This window comes from Osmerus mordax, chromosome 3 (genome assembly GCF_038355195.1).
Source record: "Osmerus mordax isolate fOsmMor3 chromosome 3, fOsmMor3.pri, whole genome shotgun sequence".
Taxonomy (NCBI): domain Eukaryota; kingdom Metazoa; phylum Chordata; class Actinopteri; order Osmeriformes; family Osmeridae; genus Osmerus; species Osmerus mordax.
In genome coordinates this window covers 1,809,615-1,823,320 of record NC_090052.1, presented here as the reverse complement: position 1 = coordinate 1,823,320, position 13,706 = coordinate 1,809,615, and the positions used below count along the sequence as shown (strand labels likewise).

The following is a 13,706-nucleotide window of genomic DNA, read 5'->3' as shown; positions in this document are numbered from 1 at the left end:
GGTTATTTGTGTAAATAACTGATGTTCTTCTCAACACAAAGTCCTGAAACTCCAGTCTAAACTGATTCGAGTGGTTTGTGCTTTTCAGGGGGGTGCATCTGGGGGCACAACACCGGAACTGCGTAAGTGATATTCACCCACAATTCCTATCATTTTCCGGTTTCTCTGATTTGATTCCTAAGATGGCGGACCGGCGAAGGAGAAGGAGGCGCGCGTCCCAGGACAGCGAGGAAGATGACGAATCTGGTTCGGGTTCCGAAAGCGCAAGGTCCGGTTCACCATCGTCAAAGAGCCGAGTGAGGGAGCCCGAACCGGTTGAGGCGCCAGCCGTTCGCGTGGTACCGAAAAACGACGCCGAATCCGAGTGTGTGAGTGTCTTGCTTCCGCGAGCCAGTGTTAGCCACCTAGCTTACCAAGGCAGAATCATTTCGTTCCGTGACCAGGGTTTGACAAGTTAGCTAACTTGTAAATATATATTCTCATGAATCAAGTCAACCCGTTTTTGGGACAGCGGGTACCATCGCTTGTTGCTTGTGGCTAGGCCAACCCGCATCCCCATTGTGAGTTTGCCACGTCCAGCTCACGTTTCCAATAAATCACCGGGCAGCTGCACCACTGTCCTCGGTCGTGGAGTGCGACGCCTAAAGCCAGAGTCATCGGAGCCTTGTAGTAGTTTGTTTGTAACTCTACAGGTTGCTAGGTTGTTAAAACGTTGCTGTGGCGTCTGTAAATGTACGTCACATGCGCCTGTTAATCACTCTTGGCGGCTTGTCGGTGAGCTGGTGAATAAGCTGCGGTTCTGTGAAAGACCTCCGGGAGTTGTATTAGTCGTCATCTTCGAGCCATGAAACTCATGTAGTTGGACAAACCGCCTTTGCACTTTCAGAAGTGTTGACCGCATCGTCTTTATTTTCAGGTAGTAACAAAGATAATGTGGACTACTGGTGTCAAAATACGTCGCACCTTACTCGTTGCTTTGAGGATACAATATTGGGAACAAAACATTGAGGAACTGACCCGAAGCTTCCAGCTTTAACGAAATGTGAAACTGTCAGAATGTCATTTGCTTTGTATGTTTCTGTTCCCTGATCTTTGTTCTATTATTTTATACTTTATAGGAGAGTGAAGATGGCGTAGGTGAAGGTGAGTGACCTATCAACAGTCATCAACCTTCTTAAACATGCAAAACTGTTTTTATCTTGTTCTTGCTCAGGCAAATGGCTCACTACTATATACTGTCTACAGCAGCCTTTCTCAACCCTGGTCCTCAGGGACTCCCCTGCCCTGCATATTCTAGATGTTTCCCTGCTCCAAGACACCTAATTCAAATGAATGGGTCGTTATCTGGCTTCTGCTGAGCTTGGTAACGACCCATTCATTTGAATTAGGTGTCTTGGAGCAGGGAAACATCTAGAACATGCACGGCAGGGGGGTCCCTGAGGACCAGGATTGAGAGAGGCTGGTCTACAGTCATCGAGTGTAGGCAAGTCCTTGAAAGAACAAGATGAATAACCAAGCACGACGAGCTGTCAAATTCGCTGCCTCTGTTAATCCCTGAATAGGCTAGCAGGTTGACCGGATAAACATTTGTTTTCCTGTTTTGTTTTTCCTCCAGCTGTTCTTTCTGACTATGAGAGCGCTGATCCTGAAGAGAATGGCTCCCATTCAGAGGTGAGAAGGAAATTATGGCTTCACAAGGATTTAGTGAGCTCTCAGGTTTTGTCGCACAGTTTGTCCGGGTGTTAACGGTGTCTTGGACATCTCTGAATGTTCTCCAGGATTCTGGTCATGCAGAGTGAGGCATGTAGCCTTACAATCTGTATTCTAACCAGGGATCTCCTCCAAATCAATCTTCAAAACATGGTTTGAGAGTGGTGATTCTTCTGAGGATGTTCCGAGTATTACTGAAGTCTAGAAATGTCAACGGTGTGTCTACCACCCCCCCTGGTGGGGAGTTATGGAGCTGCATGAAACGATGGATTATGAAATGGGACTTTTATGTAATGGCTCTGCAGCAATGTCCTATTATGCAAATACAGAGCCTTAATATCGAGAGGGCCTGACTCCTGCGCTCATATACAGTGGTACTGCAGGGAGTCAGGTGGCTGAGCGGTGAGGGAATCGGGCTAGTAATCCGAAGGTTGCCAGTTCGATTCCTGGTCATGCCAACTGACGTTGTGTCCTTGGGCAAGGCACTTCACCCTACTTGCCTCGGGGGAGAATGTCCCTGTACTTACTGTAAGTCGCTCTGGATAAGAGCGTCTGCTAAATGACTAAATGTAAATGTACTGCATAACTGTGCTTGGTAGACGGTCTAAACGCCTTAAGGAGCTTCCTGTTGGTCAAGTTTGTGTTTCCATTCGCTAATCGGCATTGTCTCCAGGATAAAACGCACGAACGTATTTGAATCTCAAACCGGAGGTGCACGTTTAGTGACGCTGTCGTTGTTTCCCAGGGGGGAGAGGACGACGAGGGAGGCGAGCGCTTCAGCGACGAAGAGGAGGCCAAATCTGCCCCGGAGCCCAAGCCCGCCACAGAGGACGCCCCTGCTGACGTGGAGGAGGAGGGAGAGGGGGAGGAGGGAGAGGGGGAGGGCGAGGAGGAGGAGGAGGAGGGGGAGGAGGGAGAGGGTGAGGTAGAGGAGGAGCAGGAGCAGGGGCAGGGGGAGACTAAAGAGTTGAAGTCGGAGGAGAAGGGCAACCTGTCCGGAGAGAGACAGAGTGGGGATGGACAGGTGAGGCCAGACGAACGAGTGGAGGGGTGACTAGAGTTCATCCATGCCCCTGGTGTTCTCTTCATCCTCCCTGCTGCCCTTTGACATGTCTCCTGTTCCTCCTCCTGCTTCCAGGAGAGCACCGACGACCCAGAGACCCAGCAGGGGGGTAAACCAGGCCAGAAGCTGGACGACGACGAGGACAGGAAGAACCCCGCCTACATCCCCCGCAAGGGCCTGTTCTTCGAGCACGACGTCCGAGGCCACGCCCCCGAGGAGGAAAGGTATCGGTTGCCGTAGTTACCTCGCCCGCATGCGTGTTTTTTCTTTTCTTTCGTCCATTCAAATGCCCACGGTTCATTCCCATGGTCGCTAACAAACGTGTTTCCCGGGTCGCCAGGCCGAAGGGTCGCCACAGGAAGCTGTGGAAGGACGAGGGGCGCTGGGAACACGACAGGTTCCGCGAGGAGGAGCAGGCGCCCAAGTCACGTGACGAACTGGTCGCCATCTACGGTTACGACATCCGCAACGGAGGAGGGTCAGGTGACCGCTCGTACCGGCAGCGCAAACCCAGGTGGGTGCTCCGCCCACAGCACTCCTCCCTACAATAGGAGGGTGGTGTGTTCTAGTCCCCAGGACGGGGGGGGGGGGGGGGTGTTCTAGTCCCTAGGATGGGGGGGAGGGTGTACTAGTCCCTAGGACAGGGGTGTGTGTACTAGTCCCTAGGACGGGGGTGTGTGTTCTAGTCCCTAGGACAGGGGTGTGTGTTCTAGTCCCTAGGACAGGGGTGTGTGTACTAGTCCCTAGGACGGGGTGTGTGTTCTAGTCCCTAGGACAGGGGTGTGTGTACTAGTCCCTAGGACAGGGGTGTGTGTTCTAGTCCCTAGGACGGGGTGTGTGTTCTAGTCCCTAGGACAGGGGTGTGTGTTCTAGTCCCTAGGACAGGGGTGTGTGTTCTAGTCCCTAGGACAGGGGTGTGTGTACTAGTCCCTAGGACAGGGGTGTGTTTACTAGTCCCTAGGACAGGGGTGTGTGTTCTAGTCCCTAGGACAGGGGTGTGTGTACTAGTCCCTAGGACAGGGGTGTGTTTACTAGTCCCTAGGACAGGGGTGTGTGTTCTAGTCCCTAGGACGGGGTGTGTGTTCTAGTCCCTAGGACAGGGGTGTGTGTTCTAGTCCCTAGGACAGGGGTGTGTGTTCTAGTCCCTAGGACAGGGGTGTGTGTTCTAGGACAGGGGTGTGTGTTCTAGTCCCTAGGACAGGGGTGTGTGTTCTAGTCCCTAGGACAGGGGTGTGTGTTCTAGTCCCTAGGACGGGGGGGTTTGTTTGACGGGAGAGTTTGTCCCCCGGTCCCTAACTGGCTGCTCTCGTCCCCAGACACAGCACGTCCCCAGTCAGGGACAAGCGCTGGCGGGACGGGGGAGAGAGGCCCGTACGTACCTCCTGGCAGGGGTCCACCCGCAGCGCCCCCCCGGCCGTGCCCCTGCACCCCCCCGGGCCCCAACCCTCCGCGCCCCCCGGCTCCCAGCGGAACAACAACACCAACAACCACCCCAAATCGTCCCCGCACCCGCCACCCTCCAGAGGTTTCCAGGGCAACCGGCCCAGCCAGGCCCACGCGCAGCACCGTAGCGATCCCCGGTCCAGCTACAGGAGTCCCGCAGAGACCACCCACCACCGGAACCTTCCGGGGGCCGACGGGGATCGCTCCGGGGGGCCCCGGGGCCACGGCTGGGGGCAGCAGGTGGAGCGCAGCCCCTCGGTGGTGGTGGAGGACGTCCGCAGCGAGGAGGACGAAGAGCAGGCGTCCTCCGCCGGCGTAACCACAGCAACCACCACCACGTCGTCGTCGTCGCAGTCCGGGTTTCACCACCACGGCAACAAGGCCGAGCGGGACTCGGGGCCGGCCTCGTTGCCACGGAGACAAGAGCAGCGGGCCGGGGGAGGGGCTTCCGGCGCGGCGGAGCCGGCGTGTCCCGCGGCGCGCGACGCCTCGCCGCCCCCCGAGAGGCCGGTGGAGAGGAAGTCGTACTCCCTGGCTCGCAGGACTCGCTCCCGGCCCGCAGAGCTGGGGAAGCAGGCCTCCCTGGAGGACCCTCCCCCGGCCCCCGCAGCCGGGGGGGGCAAGGGCGAGGGCTGGCAGGGCCCCGCCCAGAGCCAGGGGGATGGACCCAGCCAGACTGGGGGGCTGACGGGCCTGGATCAGGACCTAGCCAGACTGAGCCTGGCGGGGCAGAACTGGGGGCCGAACCCTCACTCCTACCTGCGCGCAGAGATGAGGGGTGAGGATCCTCTCTCCAACTGCCTCCCTCTCTTTCGAACTCCCTCTTCCTCTCTCTCTCTCCCTCTCAGTTCAGTTCAATGGGCTTTATTGGCATGAAAAAAAACAAATGTTCATATTGCCAAACTAACGGTGGAATTACAGAAATATTCATCAATATAAATGACAGCTTTATATATATATACTTAGATTTCATACACTCACATACAGAGACACACATGGTAGTCAAATATATACATACCCCTCTCTCTTTCTCTTTAAATATAACTATACTCTCCATTTCTGTCCCTAACTCTTAATCCATGTCGTCCCGTCCCCCCCCGGTCGTCAGGTATCCCCAGCCCCATGCACGTGGCCGGGGCGCCCCCCCAGTACCCCAACATGGAGGAGCTGGGGGTGGGGGCCAACCGGGCCAAGCGCTACTCCTCCCAGCGCCAGAGAGCCGGCCCCGAACCGGCCCCGCTGCACATCGGCGTCATGGAGGGCCACTACTACGAGCCCAGTGAGTACCAAGCCAGAGCCACCAGGGGGGGCCGCAGGGCAGAGCCACCAGGGGGGGCCGCAGGGCAGAGCCACCAGGGGGGGCCGCAGGGCAGAGCCACCAGGGGGGGCCGCAGGGCAGCGCTACCGGGGCAGAGCCACCAGGGGGGGCCGCAGGGCAGAGCCACCAGGGGGGGCCGCAGGGCAGAGCCACCAGGGGGGGCCGCAGGGCAGAGCCACCAGGGGGGGCCGCAGGGCAGCGCTACCGGGGCAGAGCCACCAGGGGGGGCCGCAGGGCAGCGCTACCGGGGCAGAGCCACCAGGGGGGGCTGCAGGGCAGAGCCACCAGGGGGGGCTGCAGGGCAGGGGAGAGCGGGGGCCCGTACCCGGGGGGGGGGGGGGGGGGGGGATTAGGAGGATTCTAAGGGCCCTGGTCAGACAGGGGCCCCAGCAGAACCCCAGGCTGTCCTGTGGGATGAGGGTTTAGGCCCACAAACCGTAGCACCGGCCCTGGTGGAGAGCGTGTCAGGGAACTGTTGGTAGATGTTGTGTCTTGATCTTGTGGAGAACTGGGAGAGTCTCGTTTAGAGAGAATGTTTTTTCTTCTGTGGTTTTTATTGCTTGTGGTCTCCTGTGGAGCGATTTTTGGTTGTCTGTCACACGTAGTAAAAAAAAAATTAAAATGCTGATTGGGTCGTTGTTCTGTTCCACAGTGTCGTTCCAAGGACCAATCTACGCGCACGGGGATAGCCCCGCCCCTCTGCCGCCCCAGGGCATGCTGGTCCAACCAGAGATGCACCTCCCCCTCCCGGGGCACCCCGGTCACCCAGGTGAGCGGACCCTCACACTGGCTGGTGTGTTTGAAAACGGCCACTGTCAACCAACAGCTCTTCAGTTCAGAGCAGAACCACCCCATCATGTCTAATCTGTCTCCCCCCCCAGGTCTGCACCCCCACCAGTCGGGGGCCCCCATGCCCAGCCCCGGCCTCTACGCCGCCCCGCCCGTCTCCATGTCTCCAGGACAGCCCCCCCCTCAGCAGCTGCTGGCTCCGCCCTTCTACCCTCCTCCCGGGGTCATGACCTTCAGCAACACCAACTACCCCTACCCCGCTGGGGCTAGTCTGCCACCCATGTTCAACCCTCAGGTAGGGGACCCTGGAAACAGCACGTCTGGACAGGCCCGGGATAGCCGTGCATTCCTACTCCATTCCAAAACGGGTCATCTGGTCATCTAACCCAGTCTCTCTCTCTCTCTCCCCCTCCTCCAGTCCCAGGTGTACGGTGGGGTGACCTATTACGACACTGTCCAGCAGCAGGCCCAGCCCAAGCCCTCGCCCCCCCGCCGCTCCTCCCAGCCGGTCACCATCAAGCCCCCGCCCCCGGAGATGGCCTTCGCCCCCGAGTGACTCCGTCACCCAACCAGCACCCAGGGGCTGGTGAGCACCTCTCCCTTCCTCCAATGCACCTCTACTGGGTATCCAGACCTGCTTTAGTACCCAGGAACAGGTTCCTCTTCTTGTCTTGGGTGTTCCCATGCTATGTTGCTGTTTTCCCCGAGTTATGGGTCAAACACACCAAGCCAATCATGATATATTGATCATGTTTACTGCAGTTACAGTCCTGAGATGATCCCAATCCACTCACAAATTAGACTGTCTTACTGCCTTGTCCTCTAACTCTTCCCTCCCCTTTTCCTCCCTTTCCTCCCTCCCTCCCTCCCTCCTCTCTCCCTTCCCTCCCTCCCTCCCCAGGACAGGGAGGAATGGGCAGTCCGACCAGGTCCCCCCAGCCTGGTCTTCATCCTAGCAGGAGACCGCGAGGAAGGATGGGGAAAACTGAAGTTGGCGGAGGGGTCTGCAATCAAGGACCACATGATGCGAAAGAATGGATGAATAGACTTTTAGTTTCTTATTTTTTGTCCCCCCTCCTCATTTTATTTGAATTCCCCCACGTTATTTCCTTTTCTTTAAGAATTGTCATTTAGATGTTTGTGGGAGGAATTTGGACATAGATTTCAGGTGCACCTTTACAAAAAATCTGTTTGTTTTTTTATTTTCTTCCACTTCCTGTAACTGTGTTTAACTCTCCTTGATGGTTTAGCAGTGACAGAGTTCTGTCTTAAAACCCCTTTCTTAACCTTTTGGGAAAGCATTTCTGGCTCGTGTCGTCGTCAGCCTCCAGTGAGGTTGAGATGGCAGCTCGGGGCTGGAAGCGACGCATGTACCCCCTGAGAGGGCTGAGGTGTTACAGGACGGGACGGTCGGTGAGAGAGGAGCGTGCGGTGTGCTTCCAGCCTCCCCCCCACCCTGCTCTCTCACTCCACCATCAGGGTCCAGGTGGTGTTTCATCACTCATCAAATAGCCTACGCGAGCCGTACTTGAGTATCCTTGTCAGGCAAGCTCATTCAAGTGGATCTTGAGTTTAACAACAACAACAAAAACATTTTAAATACTGTTATTGAAGCAAAATGTTTTAGTTACCAGCCATTCACTGTTATGTTATATATCTGTATATTCACCTCTTGCTCCACACATCATTCTAGATCTGTTTGTCATAGTTCCATTTACTAATGCATAAGTTTTTGTTCATTGATTATTCTATCTATCCAGATGGTGCTCACTTAGCTAATACCAGAGTTGGATATCAATATCTCTCAACTAGCAACGTTGCAACAGAGACAGTTTAGTTGTTCTGGAACCTTCCACAAGAACGTTGCGCTGTGTCCGTGTTTCCTACGATGTAATACTGTATTCTTCCCAGACACCTTTCCCCTGCCTGAATCTGGAGTGCTTGAGTGCTACTGCTTGGTGATAGGTTTCTAATGTAAGTGTACATAGACAAATGTGTATATAAAAGCCTGTGGTTTGATAAAGCAGTGTTATTATTACTACTATTACCAACCCCTTTATCAAATGAATACCCTCTCCAGTTAGAGCGGGCTGGGATGTCAGACGTGATTTCTGTAAACGTTTTATGAGTGAGTGAGTGAATGCGAATGGTCACAAGGTCACAACAATTAAACCAAGCGTTCTCTGGCTTTTGAAATTCAAAACCGTTGTTAGGATTTTTGTTTCAAAGTTTGCCTTTTCCTTCAGGATTTTTCTTCTGAATCATTTTGTGAAATGTCAGCCTAACCTAGCCGAACTGAAGTCAAGTTGCCCTTCTTTGAATATGTTGACCCAAGTGATGATGTCACTGAATCCCCCCCTCCATATATAAAACTCAGATCTGATCCCACATGCATGTTTCGTACATAGATATTGATTGTTAAAGCAGTTTATTTGATGCCACTGGCTGCAACCTGTTAGTCTACCCAATAAGGGCACGGTATTTTAATTTGCAATGTATTTTTTATTAGTTAACCAGGGTCAGTATAAGTAAATTGAGCTGCATTTTAAAGCTACAATGTTTAGAAAAGGCTGTATATATAATTTGAGATGTCGAAGAAGGTTATCTGCCTTAAGGGTCTGGTTTTCATATCTGTTGAATTTGACCTGTCAGCACTGTGAGGGCTTGTTTGATTTGATATCCGGATATATTCAAGTGTTTTTTGTTTGTGGAGCAATTTTGTTGAGTCAGAGGAACAATAAACCAATCCAATAAAAACATACTTTATTTCCTCTCCCTTTATTAGAGGTATACACAATAAATACATTAAAGGTTTGGTTGGTTGCCCAGGCTTGTTTGTTTTTCCGTTCTGGTTTTATGAGGTGGATTTGCATGGACTTTTCCCTCGCTGCCGGGCTTCCCCTGGTAACCCCGGTGTTTCACGTCACAACCTGTGAGTTGTGGGCAATTCCCTTAGCCAAAGGCAAAAACACGGACTCGGGAAAAAAGGTGGATAAAGGGCTCAAGTTGGCGAGAACGCGCCTCAAAGTCCGTGAGTCTGTGAGGGTGGACGTTGGGATTAGGGCAGAGAGGGGAAGACATGCAGCACAGGGCCCCAGGCTGGATTCGAACCATCGCCGCTGTAGCAGTGCCTGTCGTCTGACATTCCTCTGGAGTATGGTGTGCCTTCTATGGGCCTGGGGACCCTTCAGGGGGCCTGGGGACCCTTCAGGGGGCCGTGGAGGCCATGCAGGAGACACTGCTGTGAAACCCTGCTCAGAAACACGGCCTGTCCCTGTGCCAGAACTGACTGTCTCTTTCTCTCTCACCCATTCTCTCTCATCCTTTGTCTCTCATCCGCTCTCTCTCTCATCCTCTCTCTCTCTCTCATCCTCTCCCCTCCAAGTCAAAGCCACCATGTCACGCCAGTGACAGCTCCTGGGGCCTGTTGGCTGCACAGCCCTCAGAGCCCTTCTCATCCGCCAGACTTTGGTCTTCACACAAACCCTGCTCGGTCCTGAGACAGAGACACAGCTAAACCAGGGCGACGGCAGCCTGAAAGAGACTCCTGATTTCAAACAAGGAAGAGGAAGATGGAAGACTGAACAGGACGGAGAGGGTGTGCAGGAATTCAGAAAGCTCGACAATGCCAGCAACTGTACATGAACGGGGTCAAACTGAATATTTCAGAGCCAAAAGGCTAAAACCTGAACTAATTCTCACTTCACAGACTGCGGCGGAAGCTGTCTTTGATCTCAGGCCAGGGTGTAATGTGTGTGTGGGTGTAATGTGTGTGTGTGGGTGTAATGTGTGTGTGTGTGGGTGTAATGTGTGTGTGTGGGTTTAATGTGGGTGTGTGTGTGTGGGTGTAATGTGTGTGTAACTCCCTCTCTTACTTGAAGGGTTAAGGAGTATTGTGGAGCAATGAAAGACAATTTGACACAAAACAAACATGTAGTATGATTAATAGTTAACAAGTGAATATTTATAAGGAGAAGAGCTATTAGTTCTATGCGACATGGCTCCCAATACAGTACTGTCTTTAACAATGCTTTATTGCCGAGTGAGTGCATCCATATAAATATTCATAGGGTTATAAAATAAAGGTTTCAGGATGCACTTTGTGTGTGCGTGGCTGTGAGTGTGTATGTGGTGTTGTGCGTGAATGTTGTGTGTGTATTCTGTGTGTGTATGTGGTCTTGTGCGTGAATGTTGTGTGTGTATGTGGTGTTGTGTGTGTATGTTGTGTTGTGTGTGCATCGTGTCCTTGTGTGTGTATGTGGTGTGTGTATGTGGTGTGTGTATGTGGTGTTGTGTGTGCATCGTGTCCTTGTGTTTGATGCCTGCTGGTGCAGTGTGTGTTGCAGCTATTTATGTTGTATGTTTGTTCCAGCCAAGCTCTTATCACGTGGGGTCGACCTAACTGGTGTTTTGTTTTTTAGATGTTTGATTAAACCAGCCTTTCTCAACCCTGGTTCTAGTTTAGAAGTTTCCCTGCTCCCACACACCTCATTCAAATGAACGGGTCATTATCAAGCTCAGCAGAAGCCAGGTAACAACCCGTTCATTAGAATCAGGTGGGTGGGAGCAAGGAAACTTCTAGAACATGCAGGACAGTGGGGCACGAGGACCAGGGGTGAGAAAGACTGGATCAGACCAACATGAGATGTAGAACTGTGGAACTACGGAATAAAAATGAAGTTAACGCAGAAGAAAAAGTACACTGCTGTTCGTGTCCTTTTGGATGCTGCTACAGTGTACTCCCGTTCTGCTGCAGCGCGTCGGCCTGAACCCCCTCCTCAAGCTGCTGCTGATCGACAGTGGAGTCGACTGTGGTCGGGGGCGGGTGTGGATGGCAGCCATGTTGGTTATGTAACTGGGTTATGTGAAAAATCGAACCATTCGAGCCATTGATGGTGTCTGCGTTCTAACCGGTCTGTTATTGGTGATAAAACACTTCCCACTCAAAAAATAATCAGCCATCGTTTTAACACAACCCCCCCCCTCCCCCTCCCTCTCTAAAAATCTCACATTTTCTCTCACATGTTCCCTCTGTCTCTCCCTCACTCTCCCTCTAGCTCTTTCTATCCCCCTCTTTCTCCCTCTCGCTTGCTCGCTCTCTCTCCCTCTCTCTCTCCCTCCCCCTCACTCACTCACTCCCTCTCTCTCTCTCTCTCTCTCTCTCTCTCTCTCTCTCTCTCTCTCTCTCTCTCTCTCTCTCTCCCCCTCCCTCTCTCTCTCCTCCATGTAGACTGTCTTCCGGTAGCTGTTACTATGGTATCATGTTTTAATCCCCCTATCTCTCTCTCTCTCTCTCTCTCTCTCTCTCTACCTCTACCTCTACCTCTACATCTCTCTCTCTCTGTCAGCCCTGCTTGCTTGTTCCTTCTCTGAGTGCCCTCTTTCTCCTTAATCACCCCCTCTTCCCTCCCTTCACCATCCCATCCCTTCCCCCCAAACCTCTTTCACTCCCTCCCCTCTTCCTTGCTGCCAGATTATTTCATCTCCATCGCTCTCCACCCCCCTTCTGTTCTCCACAAACATCCGACCCCCAACCCACTCTCTCTTATTGCCCCCCCCCCCCCCCCCCTGCGTAACCTAGGGTATCTGGAAGCTCCAAATAAAAACAACTCTTCTCAACTTTCTTTCGTTTTCCTTTTTCTATGCCTACCTTCTTGTCTGAGCACAACTGTTTTTGATGGTGGTTAAGGTGACGGTTGTGTTATGGTAAGGGTTCGCCCCTCCTCACGAACGCATGTGCCTTGCCGACACGCCAGCATGCAGAGACATGATGGAGCAGGCAGGAGCAGGAGGAGGTGTACTTGGGCTTTCTGCATGAAGTACATGAGTGTGTGTGTGTGTGACGGGGGACGGTGGACGATCGTTCCACAGCTCATCCCTCCGCTCCCTGCATAGTAGAGGATGTGTCTGCATGCAGCTGGTCGCTAAAGAGACGATCCAAAAACATCCCCAGAAATCTAGGAGCTAAATGATGACTTCTGAGCTTCCTCAAAACGAGTCTGTTTGGTCGCCTGTGCAGGAAGAACATGTCACTTGAAACAATTTCTTGAAAATAAAGGTTGTTTACTTCAATTGAGTCTGTAGTTAAGCCATTTATACCACAACCAAGCCGAACTAGATTTAAAATCTGGAAACAGGTTTATGACCCTCAGTTAGATTTACGGTTTTCGCAGTGTGAGCTGTTACATGGGACATCAATCATCTTTTACTGAAAATACCTTTATGAGTTCCTTCATTTTCCTTTCCTTCAGTGTGCCCCCCCCCCCCCCCCCTGCTGCACTCTGAGGACAGTGTGCCTGTCTGTGTCCGTGTAGTGTGCTCTGGTTAATCATGCCTGAGCTTAATGACCTGTCACTCACACTCTCTCTCTCTCACACACACACACACACACGCGGGGTGCGGACAGCTCCCTGCTCGGTGTGTGGTGTGGCGGGGCGCGGTGGGGGCGGGGCTTGTCATTGTCACCGTCACGGGCCAACGGCTGACAAACAAAGCACCCTGATACCCCGGGTGATGTCACCAGCGCAGACCCCTCCCCCGTACTGCGTGTGTGTCTGTGGGTCTGTGGGGGGGGGGGGGGGGGGGTCTGTGTGTCTCAGTGCCTCTGCGTTGGAGTGTGTGTTACTTGTGAGTGTGTGTGTGTGTGTGTGTGAGAGAGAGAGAGAGAGAGAGAGAGAGAGAGAGAGAGAGAGAGAGAGAGAGAGAGAGAGAGAGAGAAAGAGAGAGAGAGAGCATGTGACAGGGCATTAACCCCAGGCATGATTCACAGCTCCTAACAGAGCAGACTCCAGCTAATGAGAGCCAGACGACACAGGAGGGATGATCACAGACCCACAGACACAGGAGGGATGATCACAGACCCACAGACACAGGAGGGATGATCACAGACCCACAGAGACCCGGCTGGGAAAACACACGGGTCACGGCTGTCTGTGTTCTCCTTCTGTCTGAGTGCCTGTCTGACTGTCTGAGTGCCTGTCTGTCTGTCTGTCTCCAGCCTGCCTGTCTGTCTGTCTGTCTCTCAGCCTGCCTGCCTGCCTGCCTGTTTTTTTGTCTGTCTGTCCAGCCTTGGCCCCCCCCCCCACCCTCCCAGGAGCTCAGTGTTGTTCTGTACTGGCGGAGGTCACACTCTGGTGTCACCGTGGTGATGGTTACTGGCCACTTCACTTTGACACTTACTGTCCACAGGCCCGAGTAAACAAGTTTTGTGAGGACGGCGATGACATGATCTCTCCTCTCCACTTCTCCTTTCCAGTTGTCTTCCGCCCAGTCTTAAACACAGCTGAGCGGTTGAGGTTGCATGTGCTGTGTGATCGGTGGTGGGGAGGAGGGCAAGGTGTGTGTGTGTGCGTGTGTGTGTATGTAATGTAGACAGTCATAAGC

General features: G+C 53.1%; 1 protein-coding gene across 1 annotated transcript; it reads left to right on the top strand.

The window, feature by feature from the left end:
- Nucleotides 1-182: 182 nt before the first annotated feature.
- Nucleotides 183-9,084, top strand: casc3 (casc3 exon junction complex subunit). The gene is made up of 12 exons (XM_067233657.1): nt 183-368; nt 1,119-1,143; nt 1,616-1,671; nt 2,456-2,734; nt 2,849-2,997; nt 3,114-3,287; nt 4,090-4,994; nt 5,325-5,495; nt 6,187-6,303; nt 6,416-6,618; nt 6,742-6,909; nt 7,225-9,084. Exons 1-11 carry the CDS (start codon nt 183-185, stop codon nt 6,877-6,879), a joined length of 2,403 nt encoding a protein of 800 aa, XP_067089758.1. The 3' UTR covers nt 6,880-6,909; nt 7,225-9,084.
- Nucleotides 9,085-13,706: the final 4,622 nt, after the last annotated feature.

What these genes read in the sequence shown, in the direction of transcription:
- casc3 (XM_067233657.1), top strand. Translation starts at nt 183, where the DNA reads ATGGCGGACCGGCGAAGGAGAAGGAGGCGCGCGTCCCAGGACAGCGAG. An exon ending in CCTGCGCGCAGAGATGAGGG is followed by an intron (nt 4,995 to 5,324) that starts GTGAGGATCCTC and finishes CCCGGTCGTCAG; the next exon opens with GTATCCCCAGCCCCATGCAC. An exon ending in GGGGCACCCCGGTCACCCAG is followed by an intron (nt 6,304 to 6,415) that starts GTGAGCGGACCC and finishes CTCCCCCCCCAG; the next exon opens with GTCTGCACCCCCACCAGTCG.